The sequence below is a fragment of the Seriola lalandi genome, unplaced genomic scaffold, assembly GCF_002814215.2.
Source record: "Seriola lalandi dorsalis isolate HSWRI2012SDOR001 ecotype SW California unplaced genomic scaffold, Sedor1 jcf7180002054997, whole genome shotgun sequence".
In the NCBI taxonomy this organism is placed as follows: Eukaryota; Metazoa; Chordata; class Actinopteri; order Carangiformes; family Carangidae; genus Seriola; species Seriola lalandi.
Genome location: NW_019525546.1, coordinates 1,108,660 through 1,134,995, shown reverse-complemented (window position 1 = coordinate 1,134,995; position 26,336 = coordinate 1,108,660). Strand labels below are relative to the sequence as shown.

General features: G+C 38.9%; 1 protein-coding gene across 2 annotated transcripts; it reads right to left on the bottom strand.

Annotated features, from left to right (window-relative positions):
• Positions 1 to 3,194: 3,194 nt before the first annotated feature.
• On the bottom strand, positions 3,195 to 17,318 carry sec14l1 (SEC14-like lipid binding 1). 2 transcript variants are annotated; one of them, XM_023397145.2, is made up of 17 exons: positions 17,147 to 17,318; positions 16,944 to 16,995; positions 16,711 to 16,804; positions 13,896 to 14,045; positions 13,518 to 13,649; positions 12,922 to 13,050; positions 12,572 to 12,779; positions 11,824 to 11,933; positions 11,359 to 11,548; positions 10,799 to 10,887; positions 10,631 to 10,701; positions 10,339 to 10,510; positions 5,868 to 6,002; positions 5,338 to 5,472; positions 4,844 to 5,095; positions 4,506 to 4,684; positions 3,195 to 4,042 (listed from the first exon to the last, which is right to left on the bottom strand). In XM_023397145.2, the coding sequence occupies exons 3-17, from the start codon at positions 16,771 to 16,773 to the stop codon at positions 3,940 to 3,942; spliced, it is 2,118 nt and encodes a 705-aa protein (XP_023252913.1). In that variant the 5' UTR covers positions 16,774 to 16,804; positions 16,944 to 16,995; positions 17,147 to 17,318; the 3' UTR covers positions 3,195 to 3,939. The 2 variants fall into 2 exon arrangements, with proteins under 2 accessions (XP_023252913.1, XP_023252914.1); XM_023397146.2 differs by lacking the exon at positions 16,944 to 16,995.
• Positions 17,319 to 26,336: the final 9,018 nt, after the last annotated feature.

Genomic DNA, 26,336 nt, shown 5'->3' with positions numbered 1-26,336 from the left:
ATTGAGACACATTTTATTTTTGATTAGAAAGACTGCTTCCTGACTGATATCCCAGCTGAACAATGAGACCATATTGTATTTGGACTGGCCTATAGGCTTTGCTTAAAGAATCTAATCTATTTGTGTAACCTCCTTTCAACAATGTTGTCTCCTGACCACGCTGTGTCACCTTTTGTTTCTGCTGGCTTTCATAATGTATTGACTTCCATGCAAACAATAATCTATATTAACTGATAAACCCCTTAACATCCAGTTTTCTCCTCATCTGTAGCAATTTTTGTTATAATTTTTCCCCCACAGTGTTTAACATGCTCATACAGTATAGCCTACTGTATAGTTTGTAAATGATGTAATACACTAAATGATGTTTGCAATAAGTGAATGGCTTCAATGTTCCATCAAATGTAAATATTCTAGATGTCTTGTGTATTATTTCATAAATATTTCATCTGACACTAGGATTTAAAATAAACTTAAGTGGGCTTGAACAATGTTTGACTGCATAGCATTAGTTTGTAATCACAGACTGCTGATTGTTAGGGGTTAAATTTTGTCTTCATGCAGTCAGTTTTCTGAGTGGACTGAATACACAATAAGCTGGCAAAGTTTGGTATTCTGTCCAAACAAGCAAATGGATAAATGTGTTCCCCCTGTAACATTTAAGCAGGGCAGGCTCATACTGACCTGCACAGTTCAGTGCCTATTTAGAGTGAGAGGAATAGAAATGTCAACGATAGAAGTCAGTGAGCCGAGAAAACACCAGCGAAATAAAAGCAGGTCTGATGTTCGGAAACTGATGAAAACAACATTGACTTAAGCAGGGCCTTGACAGTTCATTGCAAATGAGGGCAGCACACAAAAATTGGCCTAAATTGAAGCTAGATTGATGGTCTCTCTTGTTGTAGAGAAAATCAATGTTTGAAGATATGAAAGATAGTATGAAGCATCAGCGATAAATAGACGTGACTGTATCTATTTGTCTGTGGACATATTAATCAGGCCCAGTAGTAGAACAAGTCAGAAAATGAATTCCAACCCGGCCGATATACGAGATTAGTTAAATAGACAGGTCCACAACTCAGATGGGAGGAGGCATCGAGCGTTTACTGTTTCTCAGGTTGCACACATCACAGTAAAGCAAGGCCTCAATTCAACCGCCACATCTGTACACACAAACAATCCCACACAAAGTTTCTCTTCCAGTGTGTCAAGCCTCCTAAATATAATTTAGTGCACACTAATCCAGGGCTCTCCTTTTCAATTAGTGGGAAGGTCAGGGTTGTCAGAAGGAAGCAAGTGAAACACAGGCTTAAGTTTTAATGAGGATCCACACTATAGTGAGACTCTACAACCTTATGTCTGATGAGATTTTTTTTGCTGTGATCATATCAAGTTAGAAAAAAGCCATTTCCTTGCAAGGTTTGATAGGTTGAGAGAATAAATGGGAAGATATAGTTTGGTTTTGACCCTTTGAATTTATCATTCAGCCCCTGCATCTGAGAAACACTCCCCCATGTTAGCTGTCTCTAAATTCAAAGGTGTATGTTGACATGGGGAAGTGATGCATGAATCATTATTTTACATATAAGTACAGCCTCTCTACCTTCTGCCATTTATGAGATGTAAACACAAAAAAGAAACATCAGCCAAAATCAGCCCCATGTGACTACCCCAGTGCCTGTTTCTGAGAGAGAATGATTCATTATCATGTTCATATTCCCAGTGAAGGCTGGGATGTTTATGTCTGTAACAAGAAGTCAGAGTCCATTTCAGCAGCACATCATCACTGCAGCTCTCTCTCTGCCTGCTGTGCCCACCAAAGAATTAAGAGATCAAGTGTTCCTGCCTGCAGTATTATTATTGTTATTCGTATATCACCAGTGTGGTTGGAAAGTTTGGTCAGCCAGCAGCTTATCAGGCAGGTAAGTGGAAGAGAACAGTGTGTCAACAACATATGCATTTGTCACAAAAACCTAGATGACATATTGGTGGTGACGAACCATCAGGTAGGTTCACGTGTGGTTTTGAGTGAAATGTCTCAACAACTTTGGATGGATTCCCATAAAATTTGGAATACCTTCCCTTCAGAATTAATTATAATACCTTTGATGATCCCATTCACTTTTCATCTAGCACCATCGTCTGGCCAATTTGTCCAATACTCAAGTTTATGACTAAATACTTTGCAAAACTATTGACACTCCCATCAGCCTCAGCTGTACATTGTATTTAGTGCCTTGCAAATATTAGCATGCTAACATGCCAAAACCTGATCGGTGAACACGGTAAACATTATATCTACTAAACATCAGCATGCATTATTGTATGTTTGCACACTCAAAGCACTGCTTTACCTATAGTCTAGCTAGCCTGCAGGCATGGCTATAGACTCTTAGTCTTCCCATAAAAAAGAGATTTTGTTACGACCATGATCAATTTTGAGCAGCGGCTGTAACTATGTATTGCAGTTGTTGAACTTAACCTTTTGACCAGTTCTCAGAAGCAGTTTGTGTAAATCATCTCAATACAGCCCTCCTTCACAAGGTTGTGTCAGATCAACTAAGCAGGTTGATACATTTTTAATATGATACATTATTGAGGATTCACTTTACTTACCAACTTATCAGTACCTGTATAATAGACCTTATTTTTTAAGCCTGTGAAGGCCAGTAAAAATAATTCAGCCTTAAATCATGTAACTGCTCAAGACGAAGAGGTTTTAATAGCAAATATCAGGAGAAAGAGGTGCTGGTATTTATGCGGACAATGTGTGTCTTGGGAGGTCATTAGACCAAGCTGAGTAATTCTGTAAATAAGCTCCTGGCAAAGTCAGTACATTTCCTCTTTCTAACAACCCTGACATGCCAGCAGGAAGTCAGGCTTCTGTCCAATCAACCCCTCAGAAAACTCAATCCACCTGGCTTTGTGTTGGGATAAGCAGCAACATGACACAAGTTTGCAAACCAATATATATATATATATATATATATATATACACACATATAAACACAGGGAAAATCAATTAAGCTTTAGCTGGAAGCATCTGATAAGTTTATGGAAATTAAAGTTTTATGTAAATCAGTTGTCTGCCTGGCCCTGTGCCAGATCACAAGGGGCTGCACTATACTGCATTCAAATTAGCTGCCTCAGAAAATTCACCAGCTATGCATAACAAGCCCAAAAACAACATTACATGGAATCTAGAAAGCATACAGTTTATTTTCATAGAGATTTCATATTATCTGCTCACTCAACATCTTACCTATTGCTGCAATGTTTAATAACCCATTTCTGTGATTATTCAAAATTACTACTCCAACACAGCACCATTACTGCAGTCATTGTTCTCTCAAAATTCAGTACAAGGACACATTCTGGAGGATACGTGAATATTAATTTATGTGATAAATTCTTTATTTAAACAAGACTGCTTTTGATTTCTTAGGAGACCAGACAAAGTGTGTGAGTACAAACATTAGTGCTAAGTACTCTGCAGATCTAAGAGCAGTTCAGATCTGAAAGTGCACTGACATCTTGTGGACAATGAAAGCAACTTCAGGGACAGTTGCTTTTTATTTTCACTCATGATCTCATCTTATCTAAAAAGGCTGTTTATGAGACTTTTGAATTTATTTATCCAGCAGATAGTCTTCTGTAATGTCATCTTTATGGACAAGCATCTAACTACAAATTAGACATTTCACATATACACTGCACATTTGTATTTGTTATACTTTACACAAATATAATACACACAAAAAGTAACAAGTCATTCATCACAGGCACAGGAAAAATGGCTACATCATTCTCTAGAAACATAGAAGATCAATGTAACGTTGTAATCAAATTTTAATTTACTTTTATGAGTTAAAAAAACAACATCTTTTTGAACGTAAGGCAGAGTGTCATTGTTGCCTTGGGACACATTTTGGGCAGATGCTACCGTGAGATGGAGCTGGCATGTGATTGGCTAGAGGAAGTAGTGGCAGCACTGAGCTGTGAGAAACCACTATGACAAGACTCCAGACTGGTCATGGATCCCCTAGAAATAACAGAAAACAAATGTTAATTCTCAGATATGACTCTACTTAACCTCCTAAGACCCGAGCTCTATTCTTTGCTATATAGGCTGATTGGGACCTGAGAAAAATTATGTCCACATATGAGGACATTAGTTTTAAATTTCGATTACTGAGTGGCAGTATAATATCCTCATATGTGGTCACCAGACCCTTGTTGAGAAAAAGTTAGTATTGTGGTCTAGAGAACCCAAAATGTGAGGTCCACATATGTGGACGCCAGGTCCTAGGAGGTTAATAATTAATTACAGTAAAAAAACTGGTAGCATAGATCCAGTACAACAAGTATAAAAAATACAAGTAATATCACCACACTGATTTTTGATAAACCCACACAAGAGCAGTGCAGCATGTATGAATGACAGCTTTCATATTATACCAAGAAAAGAGGACACGACCTGAAAAAAGGCTCATAAATAAACTGACCTGAAGTCATGGGAGGCCAGCACCTCGGTGTAGTACATGATCTTACACTTGTGGGAGGAGACCTGCAGTGAGGCCAGCACATCATCCACACGAGGCAGGCTGGAGGCGGTGCAGGCAGGGGAGTTGTGGAAACGCCACTGAAGGATGTAGAAGCCGGGCCAGCGTGTTATGTGGGAGCCCTGTTTGAACAGAGGAAAGCTGCAGGATTAATATGAGGCTGCGATGATAGAGGATTAACTGCTTTGATGCAACAAACAGCTAAGAGGGACAAACAAAGTGTAGTTGAAAGCTAAAAAAAAAAAAAAAACAGAAGTGCAGTCCACCATCTTCCCTCTCACCTGCACACTCTCTCCCTCCCTGCAAGTGAGGGCTTTCTCCACCATGCTGTAGTCCTGGCCCAGCACCCAGCTCCTGTCTATCAGCTGGGCATTGATGGCCCCTAAGGATGTGATGCCATGGGCTCCAAGAGTGTCTTTCTTTGGGGGCTGAGGGGCCCTCTTGGAATGATAAATATTGAAGACCACATCTCCTTTACATACGTCAAAGTCCCAGGTGATGACGGAGGAGGCCTCTGTAATCTCAATCAGCATCTGCAGGAGGGTGTGAGGAGATTAGAAACACAGAACAGCAGACAGCAGGTCATTAATCACAATGTTTTTTTGTTTTTTTCTCTACAAGGCTGCAATGTAGATTTGTTCCAGGTGGTGGCACCAGAATCCACAGCATAAAAACCCAGCATACACAGAAACTGGAATCCTGCGGAAATAGACCTTTGTCTCAACACAATTGATACACATGGATCAGAGTGCCGAAATAAAAGTTGATACTGTACCTCATATGGGGCTCCCTTGAAGATACTGGCACTCTTATAGATGGAGTCGGTCAACAGGCGGTTCTCCTCACTCTCCAGCTCCTCTGCTGTCCTGTACAGAGATTTGGGGACCATGCCTCCTTCAGGGATGTCACACTAGAGTAGGACAATAAAAAAAAAAAAGACAGACCTCTAACGTTAACATCTGTTAACATCTGTAAATGGGTCTGACTGCTTTTAATTAGAGTAGTATAAGCAAATAAGGTTACATATTTTGTCTTGTTTAATTGATTCACTTTTTGGCTTTAATAAGAGGAAGCACTATGAGATTTTAAGGCAACTTGGAAGACATCTATTGGACTAAAGGTAGTAACTTGATATACTTGCTGGTAATGAATTAATGATGGGTTAAAGAAACTGAATTCTGAAGCTATATGACTCATAGAGAAAGCAGTGCCAAGATGAGAGGTGTGATCCACATTATTTCACTGTGTTTGTTTTGAAAATAAAAATTTCATGCAGAAGTCAATACACTCAGGACTTAATCTCACCATGGAGTCTCCTCCCAAGAAGTCAGGGATGACCTCTCTGTCAATGTAGTCCACCAGGCCTCCTGGACCCTGGTAGTCATTTCCAGCATAAACAAGGAACTTCTTACGAGTGTTCTCATCAATCAAGGGGCTGACCTAGAAACAAGGCATCAACAGACATCTGAGAAAGAGCAGCAAGTTCACTTGTTACAAACTGTAAAATTCAATCCATAAATATCTGAATTATGAATGTTTGAGAAATAAAAAGGTTGGCTGGTTGTTGGTGTTAGTAAGCATCTGTGTTTGTATTTTAATTTGATTTTATCATCATACTAAGTTTTATTGTATTTATACATGTTCTATTTGTCAACAATTAATTATTAATTGAATAATTAATTAATATATTAAAATCACCTATAACCTGATGGGGGCAAATTGCTGGTGGTGGTAGAAGATGATATCAAACATGTAAAACATGTTTATTTATTGACCTATGATTGTAATTTCTTAGTATGACGCAGTATTAGCCTCATGATTTTGCATGAAGGATTTTGCAGTTGGAAAAAGAGTCTAGCTTACTAGACATGTATCTTACACACACACACACACACACACATACATACATATGTATGTATATATATGTATATATACATATATGTATATATATATATATATATACATATATATATATACATATACGTATATATATATATACATATATATATATATACGTATATATGTATATATATATATATATATACATATATATACATATATGTATATATATATATATATATACATATATATATATACGTATATATGTATATATATACATATATATATATACATATACGTATATATATATATATATACATATATGTATATATATATATATATATATATGTATATATGTATATATATACATATATGTATATATATATACATATATGTATATATATATACACATATACATATATGTATATATATACATATATACATATATGTATATATATACATATATACATATATGTATATATATACATATATACATATATACATATATGTATATATATACATATATACATATATGTATATATATACATATATACATATATGTATATATATATATATATATATGTATATATATATATATATATATATATATAGACTGACTCATTTGGGTGTTTGAGATGCAACAATGTCAGAATACATAGGGTAAAAGATGGAGATGAAGAAAGCATGAAATCAAAAACATTTCCAATGAAAGGTTTGGAGCTCACTTCTTCTACAGCACTAAATACCTAGAGAGGGGTGCTCTCTCCAAAGCCTCCAACTGAGGCCCCAACAAGACTAGTTGTGGTCAAGTTCTCAAGCTACAGAATTAAGTAGGATTCGCTTAATAGAGCTCGGCAGAAAAAAAGGATTTGATTTCCAATGAAAAAAAGGCACACTTGGACCATGATATATGCACCGGAGATGCCGAGGAAGCAGTGGGAGTATGCAGAAATGAAAGCTGCTCTCAAGGAAAGAAATTTAAGATTCCAGATTCTGTCTGACTGAGAGTGTTGTATAAGGAAGGCACAGTCATTTACAGCTCAGCAGAGGAATCAACAGTGGATATGGCACAGAGGGGTTCTGAAAAATCTAACTTCCCTTTTGGATCAGATCAACCAGCTGATGTGGCGACTCAGCAGAAAGCAAGGAAACCAGGAGAATACAAGCTCTAAGCGAAGCCTCAAAGAATGGCTCCAGGCATCCCAGCATCAGGACACTTGACAAGTACCCTACTTTTGCTATGACAGAAAAATATATAGTTACAATATATCTTCTAGGAATCATAAACAATGAGAATAATGTTATGAAACGGATCTTATTATCAAACTTATTCCCCAATATGATACTGAACTTATCAATCATTCCAACAGCCATAAAAGAAGCCTTAATATTGGAGGTCAATGTTGTTATTTGTGAATGGGTTCATTATTTCGTTACCGTGTTACTGGTTAATGAATATGTTTGTATTACCCTTCCTTGTAGCACCATGGGAACAGGATATGGTTTAAAGTAAATACGTACAAGGTAAATGGTCTGGGAAATCTAATCAAGAGGAGCAAAGTTCTGGTGAAATTAAAGAGAGAGGGAGTAGACGTAGCTCTCCTTCAAGAGACTCATCTTACAGAGCTGAAACACGAAAAACTTAAAAGAGATGGAGATTTAATCAGTATCAGTCCTGTAGTCAAGGTCCCAAGGGAGGGATAGCAACTTTAATTTCTAGTAAATTGAACTTTGAGTGCACATATGAAAAAGAAAGATATTGATGGAAGATTTATGCTGGTTTGGGATATCTGCAGGGTGTTTTAGTTACTTTTCTGAATGTTTATGCTCCTCCGGGATCTGAATCGAAATTCTATAAACAAATCTTTGAATGATGAGTCTTGGAGGCTCACGGTATTTTACTTTATGGGAGAGACTTTAATATTAGACTTCACCCAATCCTGGATACACTGAAACCCTCCTAAACAGGAGAGAAGAAACTACAAAACATGTAAAAATAATGATGGGAGAGCTGGGACTTGGAGGGACCTGAATCTGACATCCGAAAATCTTTTTTTTTTTTTTTCACACCTGCATTCTGTCTATTCTAGGCTTGACTACTTTTTTGTTTCAAAGACATTTATACAGGGTGATAAATTGTAATATTGGGACCATGGATTTGTCAGATCACACTCAAATTTCTATGGATGTAATATTAGGAAGAGCATTACCTGGAGGCTTAACACAGGGATTCTAAATCAAATGAGGCAGCAAATAAGGATTGATATAAAAGATTATCTTGACGAAAACGATAATGGGTGCGTCCCCACCTATTCTTTGGGATGCATACAGAGCTGTTCTTCTGTCGGGGGAAAAATTATAGGCTATTGTTCTAATTTAAAAAGAGGAAATGAGAGATGTGCTGACCCTTACAATGAAGATCACACACAACCATACAACGACTGGCATAACTACTCGTTCTTGCAGAGAATCTGTCATTTCTTTAACACCAAAAGAGGTTAAAGATAAACTTGAATGTGAAAGTTATCAGCTCATAAGTGTACTGAACCAAGATTAGAAGAGCTTTACCTACATTCTTGCAAAAGGATTGAAAATCCTACCCCAGATAATAAGTCTAGTCCTGACAGGTTTAATTCAACAAAGGCAGACGTGATAAAATTTGCAGAATGCTACCAGTGATTGAACATAGAGTAAAATAATTAACTCCAGGAAGCATTATTGAGCCTTAATGCAGAAAAAGCTTTTGATCGAGCCAATTGGGAGTTTTTATTTGGAGTATTAAAGAAATTTGGATTTCATCAGACCTTTATTAAAACTATTCAAGCATTGTATAATAGCCCAAGAGCAAGAATAAAAATAAATGGAGCCATATCAAACTCGTTCCTCCTGGAAAGAGGGCCAGAAAGGGCTGTCCAATAAGGCCATTACTGTTTGCAATGTTTATTGAATCGTTAAGTCAGGGGATGACTCAGGATAATATCAAGGACATAAAATTTCTTTATTCACAGAATCGCGGCTTACATTTTAATTTATTTGTCCTAGAGAGTTCAATTTTGAAATTATTTTCATTTTTAGATGTTTGTAGCTCCCTCTCAGGTTATGAAATGAATATTCCAAAGTTTTCCAAAATTGATGCTTCCAGGATTCAATCACTACCGCTTGTTTTGGGTCTGTGCAAAGGTAAATACTTTTTGGCATAATTTTTATACAGAATTAGTGACTATATTCTGGAATTTTAATTGGGACAAACTCCTTTTTAGGTTTCTTCATTCAACATCTACAAACATTCAAACAAAATACTGAGTGCAGCAAATGAATGTGCTCCTTTCTGCGCTTTGTTTTGTACTGTATGAATGCAGAAATAAAACAGCGTGTCAGACAGCTTCTTCAGACTCAACAAGAGGAGAGAAGACAAAGAGAAAGGATTCACAGTGTAAGTAACCACAGTAACTGACTCATCTCAGGGTTAGAGTGTTCACTAAACATTTCTTTCTGGAATAACCCCAGGTAGCATCTTCAACAGCTCAATCTTAAAGCAAGTTAGATAATGCTTCAACTCCGCACTGTTTTCATTACTTTCATTATTGCTTAGGTTTATTTTCATATATCTCTGTGTTTATTTGACTACTCATCTGTATTACTTTGCTGAATGCTATCACTCTTTACAAACTATACTATTGCCTATTGCTGTGGCAATGATCAAATTCAACCCACGGGGATCAGTTAGGTCTCTGCATATTGAGGGCTTTAATTATCTTCATTTGCTGATATTAGTTTTCGCTGGTCCTCCTTCTCATTTCTGTTGTTTATCATTTGCTCATATTCTCTATGTGGCTGGTTTGCAGCCAACTATTTAGATTTCCTATCGAGGAGGATGCAGCCTCAGAGCCACATTAACAGCTGCACGTCAAATATAAGAGCAGGCATTTATTCTCACCAGGGTCCAGAGCACTGGAAAAACTCGAGGCGCCCTCAATATGAGGAGGCGACCCAGAGTCTCGGGGTAGTTGGCTTCCACCACCTCGATGATTCTCAGCAGAGCCTTCACACCCGGTCTCCACAGGTGACGCATGTTAAGACCCTCCAGATCCACCAGGCAAGTCCAACAGCTGACCAACGTGTTAACACAGACACTGCATGACTATACATATACATACAAGCATGTGAACCCAATTATCAGGTTACTAATAAAACACTGACAAAAGACAGATTAATAAATATTTAGGCACCTAATAGGTCGCCCGAAGACTCTGGTGTTTTCTTCACAACGCCTCAGTCCCTCCTCATTGATGGACAGGACCTGGGTCATAGTCGTAGAGCAGGAGCATTAATACAACTGAAGATATCTTAAAAGAAAAAGACTGTGTATGTAAGTCTTGTGCGTGTATTCACATCACCTGTCTTAGAAGGGCCTCCTCCCCCAAGGCTCGTACCAAACCCTTTGTGTCCATTTGTCCCAGACGCAATATATACAGAGGACGTCCATCTAAACACACACATCACACACAGAAATTGACAGATTACACAACAAAGTAAAATCAATGTGCAGTCAATTTCTAGATCCCTTAGGAGCCCCCCCTCCCATTGCCTACGTAAAGCTGGTATTTACCATTGTAACAGCTATTAATTTAGCATGTTAACATTCAAATGGCACTTCCTGTGTTCAAGCCTCAACTAACTAGGTAGATCCGCTGAGCTGTTAAAAGCAATGACTCATTTTCAAACACACGAACTACAACAGATGGTGCTCAGACTTTGCAGTCAATAATTAACAGCCTATTTCAACCCATGTGGACTTTATAAATACAGACAACTAAATCGTTCTGCCTCTTTACATTCACTGATAAGTGTGCGCTTTCACGGTACACACACCTCAGCACACTAACAGTAGGCGATGAACTAAAGTTAAAATGAGATGACGTAAAGATAAAAAGGGCAAATATTGTTTACTCAATACCTCTGTCATGGTGGTGCCAGCCTCCAGTGTAATATTCCTGAAGCAGTTGTGGCCGCTGCCATGTGTCTAAGAGGAAGTCCACCTGATGTTGTTTCCTCCAGGTAAGAGACTGGCACAAAAGCTCCCTGGCCTTGTCGAGGCTGAAATCTCTGGCCCTCAGGAAGCGCAGCACATGCTGATCCTTTGGAATCTGTACACAACAGGCAGGGGTAACAACTTCAATACAAAGTTTTTGAGTTATAGTTAGTGAGAAATGCAAAGACATTCTTTCACCTTTCAGCCAACGGATGCTTATCCTCTATTTGCAATCTACAATATATCTGTGAACAGCAAAACTGACTTTGGTGTGGATGCAGGAGCAAAGCATATGTTTAAGTTAAGCGATTGTCTAGAAATAAAGGTGGATTTTACAGAACTGCACAAACAGCTATGTATTTCAGTAGACTGTGTTTGTGTGTGAGCGACCTTGCCCTTGTGGGTTTCCTGGAGCCACTGGCGCAGTCGAATAAGACAGCTCTCCTGCAGAGGCGTTAAATCACCTAGGTAACGTCTGATGTAGTCGGCATCCAACTTGTCTATGGGCAAAAAACACATGTACAGCGTAAAGTTAGCACATATTGCATGCATCAGACAAAGACACCAGCAGCTGTTCACTACAGTGCATTTAAAAAAAAAAAAAAGCAACAAAAGAAAAGCAGTGAACCACCAAACAAAATGTTGCTTAAGGCTCCTATCAACCCAGCGTGTTGTTACGAGCTATACAGCAATGGCTTAAAATGTTTCTGCAAGCTTGGTGCAGTTTGCTGCTGTTACTTCTGACACTTAGCAATATGCAACTTGGCAGTGTTTGATAACCCGGAGAGAGAAAAACACTAGGGTGTAACCACTGCTGTGACACATGACACTCTGCCATGGGCTTTTTAATTCACAAGATCATATATTCAGCTTTTAAAATATTCAATTTAGTCCTATAAAACCAAGAGGTTTTTAGTGCTAATATTTACAGACTCCCAGGCACCAATGCTGAAAATAGAGTGAAGATTTACTCAAGAGCTTAGCTAGGAAGGTTGTAGCTACTTAGTTCTATCCTCTGTAAATATCTTTCAGTAAATATATATAAGACACAAAGGGACAGTATACATGACACTGCACTTTTGTGTTATGTGTTGGCTGCTATTCTGTACTTAATTGTGACTCGTGAGTAGCCACTGACCATCGGGAGAGCCAGCCACTAGCTCTGTGGGACAGGCCGGGTCTTCATCATTGGCATTGTTCACTGGGATTGCTCGGTCAGTAGAAGGGGGCGGCAGCTGGAGCCCGGCACCAGCAGCGCCAGAGACAACAGTGGGTGTCCAACGAGGTATGTAAGCTACTCCTTCCTCCTCCAGCTCTCTGAGGTAGTATTCAATAATTTCTTTACCCTACAGCATTGGAAGGACACAAAACTATGCGATAAAAATCAGAAAAATACACAAATACTGAAAGCAAATGCAATATTTCTCTAAGTGCAGAGGTATAATCTATATACTATGTATAATAAACAGTCAGTGCAAAGATGCAAACCTTTTTAATGCTAGCAGCATACTGCTTCATAGCTATCTTCTCTGCTGTGCTCTCAAAGCCAAAAAAGGACTTGATATCCAGACTAGCTGTCTGTTCAAAGCATGTCCAGTCCTCATTCTCTGGATGAACCTGTGGAAGACAAATTAAAATGTATGACAGACGCGGATACTTTAACTTTAACACAACGGAGAGTAAAGTAATTTAAATAGTTCATATGATGCTCTGAAGGTATCAGCAGAAATGATATTGCTGGTGACGGGTGGTTTGTGGAAAGTCAGGAACATGTTCATAGGGAGGCTGATACTGGAGTAACTACCTTTTGGCACAAGTGCATTTGGCACACTATGGGAAGATCACTTAAAATGAGTAATTTGTGCACTGAACAGGAAAGTCAGATCTTCCCTGGTATGCACATGCAGCAGTTCCAACCATGTCTACAACTGTGACTTATATTTTGCTGCCTGTTGTTTTCATCACATACTGTTCTGGCTTTAGGCAGGGCTCACTGCAGATCACCAAGCACAGTAAAGGTTTCCCACAAAAACAATAAAACGAAAGAAATTTATTACTTATTATGTTAAACTCTTTAGACTCACCGAGTAGTTGCAGCACTCACGGACAATGACTCTGTTGGAAAAGGTCTCGTTGCGAACCTCAATGTGGAGCGTCCTGTCTCTGCGGTTCAGAGTGTTCCTCTGGACAAAGTACAGGTAGTCCACACCAGCAATCTACATGCAGAGAAAGGAAGTCCTCCTGATTTATGCCAGATTACTTATGAAAAATGTTCAATGAAGATTTCTGATGTCATAGTTTATAGTGACATTGTGTTAAAATTTTATTAAACACTGCCATACAAGATCACCTTAAAAATGACCAGTCTCTTCTTCCAAAGGAAGCATTATATCTTATTATAGTAACTGTTTATTATAATCATGTCATGAACCTTGCTCAGTAAAAGGTCAGAGGATGGGTACCCTTTTGAGAAGTCGTGGAGCATCAATGTCGATCGTACAGCGCCTCTCAGTTACCAGCGTGGATCCATCCCCACTTTGGTTTTCACTGATGATCTCACTGTCTACAAACACCGGGATCAATGGGCACTTTGGGAATCTCCTTACGTAGGCCTGAGAATGAGAAATATATCACAGGAAAATCAGTAAAAGAAATTGCTAGATTCTCTAGTGTTGACTTTGTGGTGTTGTGTATTTAATAGTTAGCAGCTTTAACTGTTGATGTGAATACATCTGCCTGCAGATGTGGCAGCTTTTACAGACAGTGATTGCTGTGTGCTTTACTTCCCACAGCATGCTGTATGACCATCTGTCTGAGCCAGTTTCACCTGGGCTACCCTGTCAATATTGATTGAGTCGCTGAACAGGCGTTTCAGGATATGTAAAAATAGTCCTCACTCTGTGTAACTAGCAGCAGTGCAGCTCTCGCTGATAAACTACTGACAAGTAACCGAAGGCAGGAAGGAACTACAACATTACAATTTTGAGCAGCTGCTTGTTAAATGTTTTAGAGTAACAACAAATTAGTTCACCACAGGGTACAACACTACTGCTAATACTCTCGAGGTTCTCTGAGCCCTAGATGTGGCAACCACTGACAACCTGATCTGGTACATGTATGCAGTAAATCAGCCTGGTTGCCTAAGACTCAAATGATTTTAAAAGTTTTATGAGCTGAGTCGACTATTCTGGCTATAAAAACAGCCCAAAGGCACAAGAAAGAGGAATTTTCAATTGTTTTTCTCTCCAAAATCACACTTAGGCAGTGGTCTGTCAGTAACACACACACTTGTATTGATACAGCACAGCATGCCAGCAATGCAATCAATAAGATGACATTATTCACTAAGCAATTTAATGGGAAAGGTTTCCTTGGCAAATAAGCAGCAGTGCCTGGTGTTCTATAACAGACACACTGCACAACAAAAACAATATGTTTCACTGATTACAGACAAATTGAAATCTTTGTCCTACCTTTTTCTCTCAGAGCTTTAAGCATAAAAAACATAATGGGAGCACAAAATATAAGAGAAGAGCAGATTGAGTTAGCTGGCCCTGGAAGATTCTGTGTAAGTCAAACATCAGAAACAGAACAGTTTCCACTATTTTGCACCATTATATTTCACATTAGCAAGCTAATGGCAGCCACGTACAAAAAGGTTAGTGTATCTGCACATAATCAAATCTGGTGCATTTCTATTACATAAAATCCCAAGAACGTGATAAAGACGTTTCATGAAAGGGACAACAATAATGTGACCAGTAATATCCATGGCAGTGATTAGGACTGTTTGCCACAGTAATAACTGTCAGTGGAAGGATCAGCAACGGGACTAATGAGAAAGCTCAGAGATAAATGAGAGCGGAGGAGGGGATAGACTATTCACTGGTGTCTCTCTTCCTTTATGCTGCCGAGGCCTGGATCTTTTCATATGAGCTGTTATTTACTTTTCACAAAAGGCTTATTTTGAGATCCTTTTCAATAATCTGCAGTGACGCAGTAAGAATTTTAGACATGACATCTTTCACTGCAAATGAAGCTTATGTAGGTGTTAACTTGGGCCTATGTGTTGAAGGAGTTATTGTCTGCAGAGCAAAGGGTCACTGCAGCATCACGGTCTTTACCCCACCATGAGGATATTGCATAAGTCTTTAGCTTAATATATAACTGCAGAGAGCAAGAAACAGTGAGGGCAGACTGTAAAAGTAGGTGAAGCCTGCCTGCCTCTCATTGAAACCTACATTTATTTGACTTTTGTCTTACTTTTCCGCAATGAAGAGTTCCTGCTCTTCTATAAACTCAAAGCATTTGTTTGTGGGTTGTAGGCAAAGTGAGCAATTTCACTATAATAAGACATTTTCCACTCAAGGAAAGCAAGTTTACCACTTGGTGAATAAATGTTTGGAAACTGGTTTCTCTTGCTATTTCAGTGGATTTCCCCTGGTATGACTGTTGAAAACTGCTGCACTAACAACTTATGTTATGTTATTGATCCATTACGTTAATAGAGCTGTAAACATTTCTCATGACGAACTGTTGTGGCGGCCTCTTATCTTAGAGTGGCGTCATTTAAGGAATATTTGGTCTGATGTCCACAGGAATAAGAGAAACTGAAACAATCATACAGATAAATCAGGTTCTCCTAACCTCCTGATCTCTCATTAAATATGATATGACAACAAGAAAACAGGCAAGGTTTAATGAGTTATAGGAGTTACAGGTTCAAAGATGTATCATCTAGGCCAGTTATAGAGGCGTATAATATAGCCTGGAATTGAATTAAATGAAAAGAAAACTTTCTTCTGCTATAGGTGCTTAAGAGAGGGAAAGTTTAATAAGCAAGTTTTTTCACCCTGTGCACCCTGCCGATTACTGTATTTACCACCGCAGCAGGAAAAGAGAGCGTTTACTGTATATTCTGCCCAGTCCCTCATCACACAAAATATATCACAGGTCAGACAGACGGCCCCCGGGAGGCAGACAAAGCTACAGACACACTTCTGAAAGTGTCTGGTCTTCTGTGTATTGCCACAGCTGAGCCCTTGAATCCAGTATAAACTCTGAATTTTGTTTTATATCATTTTTTTTTTTCATCAGAGCAAAAGTAGAATAGTTTAAGGGAGCCCAAGAGTCAAAGCCACAGTCTCCACTTCAGTTATGTAAGATCCTGCAAAGTAATAACACTCATATCCACTGCTGTCTTAAGTCATGTCACATTAGGTAAGAAAGGACATAACTTGTCTTTGTACCGACACTGAATATAACCACAATACTCACCGCCATGATTAACTCAAATGGACGCTTGTAGACCCGAACAGGGGACTGGTATTCCTGAACCATGGTTGACGTTCAATTCGCAGGCAACCTCAGTCTACACAGACAAAAACATGGCACAGCAAAATAAAAATCACAGAGGTATGACAGCAATTAACAATGGTTATTGTACTGTGTCCCTGCCATAAAGAGCTTGTATCAGCTGAGAGAAGGGTTGGAGGAGCAGTGACACTCACATGACACTACTTTAGTTTGGGTTGAATCTCCACAGTAAAGTTGACCTGCAGTCTGCACAGCGAAGAAGAAGAAGTTTGGGGAAAAGTTTTGGGCAGTCTTAAATAATACAAAGCGGCGAGAAGGAAATATTTTTGTTAAAAAGTCTACACGCATTTCATATTTAGTGCCTAACGGCCTGAACAGCGGAAAAAAAAAGACTTACAACAGATTTGAATCCCGGCCGGTTAATGTATGCGTCAGTATAGCTGTTCAACTATCTGTGTATCCTCCATGCTGTCAGCTGAGAGGGCAAAGTATAGATTCCTGCATTTTAAACTGCAAAATAAAAAGTAGAGTACAGCCTGTTCGCCAGTCACTTTCATTATGGAGCACAGTGGGGCTGTTAACTCCGCCCCTGTCAAGGCAAACAGGAAGTTAGTGTCAACGCTTCTTTGAAAGTTGGAAGTTGTAGTTTGTAGGCGTTTTTTTTTTTTTTTTGTTCAAGGCTTAAACGCTACTTTGTCCTATGTCTTATTTATAACCGATATTTTAAGCAAATTTCGCCACCAACGTTGATTTACAAGTCTAATGTACAGCAAAGTCATAGTGTGTGGTCAGGACTGAGGGGGTGCTGTGACTGAAGGGACGCAGCAAAAGAAATCACTAAGCTTTTCATGTGATCATAATGTTTTTATTCACACATGATTGCGTGTGTATTAATTCAGATACTGAATGCCGCAGAGCAGCCAGCTGGCAGATTACAGTGAATCATGAGTTTACATTTGACACATTTTGGACAGTACAGTCAGTGACGGATGGAAGAGACCTCAAAGCGCAGGCCCAAGTGGTCAGGGCCCCCCTGCACCAGATCCTGTTACATAAATCTCTGTCAAACACAGGGAAATCCCGTGCAATGTTTTTACTCCTCATTCCAGTTTCAGTAATCATCACTATATTTCCAGTTGTCTTTCCAACAGCATAGTGCAAACATAAGCAATAGTACAACTACATTACAGCAAATGTATTTAATTAGAGCTGAAATAAGTAGTCCACTAATCAACAGAAACTTAATCACAACTATTGATAATGTAATAATAATTTTCCATTACATTAGACTGCTGGAAATTATTTTCTGAAATCTTCTGGACATAGAATCAATCAACTAATCAAGATTATCAGCTGATTATAATGAAAATAATCATTAGTTGCAGCCTTAGGTGTAAATGTGTTTGACATCACAATATCTCCAGTATAAACTGCATCAAAAGTTGCCCTTAATGGTATCATGTAATATTTTGTATAAGACCTTGCATTATTGATTCTTATGTGGATGTGCTGTGGCAGAAATCTTTGGAGAAGATTTGAGCACCCCCTCTTGATCTCCAGCATTACTGAACTTTAAAGGAAAATAAACATTAAACAAACAGCAGCACTTTAAGAAAGCTATCTTTGTAAGATGGAAATCAAGATTTGTACTTGGTGTTTTGGAGTCCACTAACATCATACTGGCAACTGACTTCACACTTTGTAGAATTTATGTTTCACATATCAAAACCAAAAATTAGTTAAACTTCGACCCTACTGTATTCTCAAAAGGCTCCACACCTGACCTCTGTCTTATAGCTCCATCATTCATGGCCTGATAATCGCAAATTATTTTGCTTTTTTTTTCCTTTACACAATTACCCCCTATAGTGAATACTGATTGACAGAATTGCAATAATAGTTGTGACATTTTATCCAGGAACATTATTTTGTACAGCTATTCACTGTCTCTTTACTGCCTCACATTAGCTGTTCCAAGGAGATGCAGCTGGTCCCACACTGAAACTCCTGAAGCAGCATCTGGATCTGGCAGCTTACAAAAGCTACTGGAGTCCAGCTGGGGACATCCTAAGAAAGGGAAGTGGGGTTGAGATAAGCTTTTTTTTCCTCCTAAGCAGCCACAGGCACAAAGAATAATGTTACCGTGAAACAAGCTGCTCTCAACACATCTTCGCACAGTTTTGGATAAGATTGTGCCACCTTTGTGCAACTGCACAGTCATTCTAGTCCTTCTCAACACATAACACAAAAGATGGAGGATTTGAGTTCATTTCTCAGTGAGGCTTTGCTTTATGAGTTACGGCAACCAACCATATCGCTTTTGTGTTGTTCGGGCAATATAAACTATTTAAAATTCTGGCTTTGATCAAACAAAATCAAATGAAATCAACTTGAGCATAGAAAAATGACTTGACAAATACAGAAAAATAACTGTCTATATAGAATGAAACCATAGACCCTTCTCTGAAGGCCATTCTGCAACATAGCTTCCTCTTGGACTTGGTGTTTTTGGTCGTTTTGAAAGAAAAAAGCAGTTCTATTTGCCACTCTAGTTATGATCAATACCATAAAAAGCACCCTCGACTCCACTATGACAAAAGTGATTACTTTGAATTTCATATCCTGCCCTATCACCTAGCACCTAGACTGAGGATATCACAAATGCAGACTCATCTATTCTTCCTATGTAAAATATTCAGCCACATATTCTCAGTTATTTGTGCTAATAGTAGTCCAGAAAAAGAAAATGTGAACCCTTAAGTGAACTGGTCTTCTCCTTTCAGCTCAGCTCATCACTTCCCTGAGCTCATCATCCTTTTTAGAATCCTCTTAGCTCTGTCTGATTAACTCTAATAATGACTGAAGCATTCCAATATACTTTGCCACTATGTGCTACCCAGACTGCACAATGACTCCACACCCCTCACACACTGTTGCTCTGTTCTGAAACCTCTGGAAATGAATCTCATAGAATTTATGCAGCTATACAGCTGTTTATTCATGCAGTGGTAATAAACTGTTCAGGTACGGTTATAAAATAATAATGAGCTCAGAAAGTAGGATCTGTTAAATAAAACTGTACGTTACCTATATTATAAGTAATTACTCATAAATGAAAGGACTATATGACCACCACTTAGTGATTATTATAAAACAAATTCATACAAATATTGACCAAAATCAAGAGATATTGTGTTTATTTGTTTCCTCCTTTGGTAAAAGGCCAGCATAGTAATACAGGTGTTGTTGCTTATGGCTATTCAGCTTGAGTTTTTATAGTTTCATTTGGCTCCTAAAACTTTGCTTTATTTCCTCCTCTGAAGGGACCTCGGGGAAGAGGTCTATCTGAATTTAAATAGAGGCCATCTCTAAAAGAATAATAGACAGAGTTTTAAGGAATTTGAAATGATTTTCAGACAAACAAAGAATTTATACAGAAGCCTCAGAGTTTAGCACTGTGAATGAAATCATTTAAAATTCAATTAAAGTACCCCCTGACACATTCATACTCAACTTTTAAAGCCCTGAAAAATATTCAGCAAGAAGTATGTGCGTGTCTGGTGTGTGCATTTGTGTGTCTCTTTACTTTGAGAAGAATGGTAAAGGTATTCTAGGACAGTGATTCCCAACCAGGGGCACATGACCAAACTCAAAAAGCGAACACCTGTGCTTTGTTTAAGTAGATGAGTCTACTTTCCTTGTATTGTGTAATGTGTATCAGACACAAACCACTTAGTTGATATCTTTGCCTCCCTTTGTACTGAAAAGATGGTGACCACCTTTTCAGTACAGATGGAGGGAGTTGCCAACTCACTGAACCTTTCAGAATCAACCACTCTCCACATTGCGCTCATGTCACTCTCTGCCTCCTCTGGTCAATAACTCAACACCTCCCTCACTGAGCCCTATAGCTGAGTGTAATCCTCCAAAAAGTGTAACATGTAGAAGTCCTACCACGTCTCCATGTCAAGAACACACTCTCAACTTTCGGTGCACTTCTTTACCTGATCTTCTTGCATTTATTTAAAGGAAGTAATACTTTGTACTTACACCAAGGTCTCCTACTGCACTGAAGCTTTAGTGTTGTCCCTCACTTGTAAGTCGCTATGTATAAAAGCGCCTGTCAAATGAATAAACGTCATTGTAAAATGTAAGTCTCAGTGTCCAGTTGATTTCAATTTGAGTAATGTACTTTTTGATGAAATAGTTTTTGATGAAAGCATTATTAAACTAAGTTCATTTAAAAAATGTAACTTGTAACTCTGTAACAGGGCGTTTGCACAGTATGCTACACAGTCCTGCTGAATCTCTGGGTTACCTATTCAAATTTAATACATTTCAGTTTGTCACAGCCAGATAAAATGTCTATGGTCATGCCGTTTCATATGCAGGACTGTACACCCATATTAAAAGTTGTGCTTGAATTCACTGAAATGACTGAATTCACATGAATATTATGGTCTGTTTAATGTGATACATAATAGATGCCTGTGTTCTGTTTTGTCCTTGAAGATTATTGCAGAGTTCACAAGGGTGGCATAGGAGCCAGGGCAAGACTTCTGTCAGACCTTGTACTTCTATTTCTCGAGAGCTCAAAATCTAAGAGGGGATTGTTAGCAGGACCCTTGCAGAGATCTTTTGCCAGACTGAAATGATTGCGAACATTTTTGTTTTTCTCTGGTGTGTAAATGCTCCTCGCATACAGGAAAAACATCATTTCTGCTCAGATAATGCCTCTCCCTTATTTGTTTTTCCTCCCTGTTAGGCCTATGACCCCGTAGTGTTACAGAGGGAATTCTTTTAAGTGTGTTTGGTGAGTGTTGCATATTTTGGCTGTTTTGAAGGTCCTGCCCTGTGAACACAAAAGGAGTTTGCATGGACAATTTTTACCTCATCTTTACAACTTTCCTTTATGCCAGCAGGATGCAGATGACATTGCAGAATCAAACAGGTTCCTGCTGGGGTATTATGCATCACACCTGAAGACAGCCCGCAGTCAGAATGTGTCTATGTTTTCATTTTATAAGTTTGTTCGTATTGTGAATAGCACTTTGTTTAAATAAAATGGAACCCTGCTAAATTTTTCTTGTGCTTATTTAATCAGTAATTTTTTGTCTGTCTGGTTTCATAAATTCTATTTTGTAAGTTTTTCAGTTAAGTCACACTAACTTAGTTCAGAAGAAAAAATTAAGCTTCCTTCCTACTATTAATTTGCATTCATCTAACAAGACTGGCACAGTGGTGGAGCTGTTAACACTGTCGCCTGACAGCATGAATGTTCGAGGTTTGCCAAAGCTTTTCTGTGTGGAGTTTTGTTCTCCCATGCATAGGTTTCATCTGGAAACTTCGACTTTCTCCAACAGTCCAAAGACATGCAGTTTAGTTTAATTGGCAACTGTGAGCAGGAATGGTTGTTTGTCTTTATATGTCAGCCCTGTGTACCCCACCCTTACCTGATTGGCTCCAGCCCTTCCAAAGCCTCAAGGCAAGTCAGCCATTCATAATACAGGCCTGTTAGGAACATGACAGGTGGTGATGATGATGAGGTACTTGAGCTCATCTGACAGGGCTGTGGGGGTACGTCAGATAAAAAAGGTTGGGAAACACTGTTCTGAGAGAAAGTAGCCCTGAGGCTAATCTGACTCAAGAGGCTGGTATGTTGTTCTGGATTATCTGCTCATTATAGCAAAGTTTCCTGAGGGAGAGAGAGACAAAGGGTGATCTTTTTTAAAACCAAATCTAACAGCGTCACTTTGCTGCGCACTTATTCCCCAACTGCTCAGAGGAATGAGATAAGAGATTATCAGTATTTGAAAATGCAATTTCATTAGGCTTGAGTCTTGATGGAGAGAAGGGATTCAACAAGAAAAGCTGGCAGGTATTTCATCGTTTATGTTGCATTGCAAACACACAAATTCTGTTTGTCGTGATGAGAAGGTATTTAAATCAGGAACTAATTTATCAACCAATTGCAAAAGGTGAAAGTTTGATGACTGAGATTAAATGTCCTGAACAACAACTAAAAGCTGCAGGCACATACGAACTCAATTTCATTGTGGTGACTCGTTGATTAGCTTTTAATGAGGTTTAATGGGTGCAGCACTCCTTTTTTTCTAGCTACATTGTATTATATAGTGTGCTGTTATTAGATTGGATTTACTCACACAAACAGATTAACAAAAATGTATTTCTCAATCTCCACGCAAATATCCAGAGACAGAAACATGCATTCCCCAAAGAAAACTCTGTCAACTGCAGTAATGAACAGTTCCCTGGTAGAGCTGGTCAGATGAGACATCACACACGATGGCAGAAAGGTCAAACTACAAGGAGCAAGCGTGGGCAGTTTATTAGTGATGCAGCTCCTGCAAGCTCCTCAGAGGGATTTAAGTGAGTGGGAAGGTTGTAGGTTAGATAGGATGGCAGTGGCAGTATAATGTCAGGCTGGTTAAACATCATTAACATGGTACATAATGACTGATCTGTCAGACACGCAGCTTGTTCTTCTTTCACATTTGCACCAATGGGGGTGTTGTTCATTAACTGTCCACTTGAGGTCCTCAGTCCATTACCCAAAATGTGTTATATATGAAAATAAGTTAATTTTCTTAAAAATATGAGGTTATAATGGATAAGTGAACTGTGATTTCAGAAACTAAAATGAGTTACGGTATTTCCAATGGTAAAAAATACACGGACAACAAAACAGGACACTCTTCATACCTCATGTCTGTCAGTGCCGGAGGACAGTTCCCTCCCTGCAGGTGGGAGTCAGTGCTGTAGGGCCGGGATCAAACTGACACATCAGACTAAAACATCTTCTCTTGCGCTTCATCCGTAAGAACGGCCTGCAGACTGCCCAATGTCAGATACATTTTAAAATTCAGAGCACTTCCAGAATGTCTCTGAAGTGCCATGTGGAGTAAAACACTGTTTTAAGGTGAAATGAAGACCAGCTGAGGTAAGGTAAAGTCTGTCAATAAAATGAAGGTCAAAATAAAAAAAATTTTAAAAAATATGTTTGAGCGTCTGTACATGCAAACAGATTTTTAATTGCGTTTCCATGCTTGCACAAGCTGACACACTTTTACATGGCGGCTCACAAATATGCGTAACAGGGAAAATGTTTTCTATATCACCAACATTATAAGCAGTGTGTCATCAATATAGCAAATTTACAGTACCAAAAGTGTGAGCATGAGCACAGCAGCTGATAACACATGGACCTACATAGTGCATATGCAGAATCTGCTCTGTTAGTGTTACATGCATTCTGTAAGACCACTTTTTCTGTTTGAGCTGTGTGAACCTCAGGGACTTTGTTGTTATTGGTTATTTTATTGAAGAGAGAAGAAATCATGTAACTATTTAATGCAACTGGTGCAATATAAATGCAATGTCTGAGATATTCTGCTTGTGTTTTCTTTTTTTCTTTTTTTAACATTGAAATGATTTCCTTTCCTGGTCTCCTCCGCCCACACACACTAACCCTGTGTATTAACATCATGCTTTTTGCTCAGTATACTCATGACTCTAGTCTTAAAGCTTGCTGGTGAGGAAAACAGAGCAGGCAAAGAAAAACATACAGACAAGGGGTGAGATTTTGGGCATGGCTCATAAAAATAGGTTATTGTTTTGTCCTAATTAAGACTGGACATGCTGTGGATTTATGCCAGCTCCGGATAAATGTACTGAAGACATAGCCAACTATATTCTTTACACAGATAGGGAGCCTGGGAGGAGAAACAGAAAGTTCATATAGTCTTAACTTAGATAACAAATTTACCTATGTGTACAAAGAAGTGGTTATTTTTTGACATTCTTCAGGATTATTAAAGTTATTGTAGCGATGTATTCCGTCAGGGGTTATGTTCCTATCTTGCAGAAAGCAGCGTGACTGCCACCTCTTGTTCTCACCTTTATGCTTTCTTTCAGCACAGTGTCAGACATCCAGCTCTCCGCACATCAGCGTGGTCACACTTTGGAATAACCCTGGCAGTACAGCACACAGACAAAGGCTAATGAAATACGTTCCATCCATCCCCCTGTAAAACCACACATCAAACCGTGCCAGCTGCTCGTTCACACCTAAGGATAGAATTTGAGACCGGATGGTGACATGAGGTGTGATTTATGAAACCCCTTCCCTTTCATTTCAAAAGAAAAATAGATTATCATACTGCATACCTCTTCAAAGAAACATCAAGCAGAGCTGGAAAACTTAAAATTAGCCATCTAAAATCACTATAACACAGAAAGTCATGTTATGGCCCTGGAGCAAGCTGAAGTAATTGCATCTGAGAGCAATACACACCAACACTGAGTTAAAGAGGATATTGAGAAAAAGAAACAGATCAAATAGATGGGAAACGAGATGAGGAAGGTGGTACACTCTACACATGAAGCACTGCCCTAAAAAAAAAAAAACTACAGCAAATGCCATATTCCTGTTTCCTCAGCTAAACAAGCGTATAAGCCCTGGAGGCATACATCACTCAAACACCTGTGACATTTTTGTGACCTCAGCACATGTCAGAGCTGCCTAGGTTAAAAATACTTGTCAGTTTTTTCACACGAGGGTAGTACGGCACAATAAACACGTGGCTAGTAGAGCAATGCTAAAAGGAGGGTTGCAGGTGTTGTCTTAAATGGTAGATTTTTGTGTGCAGATAGCTGTGGCTGTCAAGAACATCCAGGATCTATATATCTTGCAGCCGCAGCCAGTTCCGTTTCAGGTGTAATGATGATTTCAGAATTGCTAATTAGTAAATATATAATATGTTGGTCTTCTGATATCAAGACGGATTGCAACGCTCTACATCTGAGGCACAACGTGACAAACGAGTCTTCCCACAATCTGCTCAAAATCAGTCATCTTGATATATGCTTCCAGTGCCTTTTCATATTCAAATGAGGAAGACGTTGGAGTGAACAGAGACCAGGCAGCTGTGGAAAGAAGAACCCATTCAGGAGATTTAAACGAGTGATCATCATCTCGTATCAGTCATCTTGTCCCAGCTCTGCTGCTACATCCCAGAGGAGAGGCCGTATTCGTCACTGTCTTCCAATTTACTGGAGATTTTCATCGTGTTAAGTCGGGAAAAACCATGTCAACATGTATTTAACAGGAATTTGCATTCAGCCTGTCATCAGTTACTGCTAAGTATATCACATTAACTAATAATGGAAGTCATGACAATCCTTTTTTTTTCTTGTTAACAGCCTGTATGTGCTGACAAGCACATGCCATTTAAGATAAATGTATCAATAACACTCTCATGTCTCTACACGAAATATGAAGCTACTGCCAGCAGCTGATTAGCTTCGCTTACCATTAAAAATGATAGCAGGGGTAAACACCTAGCCTGAACACGTTTTAAGGGGGATTATATAACTATTTCTTGGCCTGGTGTAGTGATTAACTGGACACTCCTCTCTGGCAGCCTCATGGATACAACAACTTTTGCGACTCCAAGGAACCACAGATATATATCTCTTCCATCCCTAATACAGAGACAGGTTCAGTCTGGTCTTCAGGATCCTTCAGATGCTGCAGCGCCATAACTGGGGCAAAGCATACAGCAGAT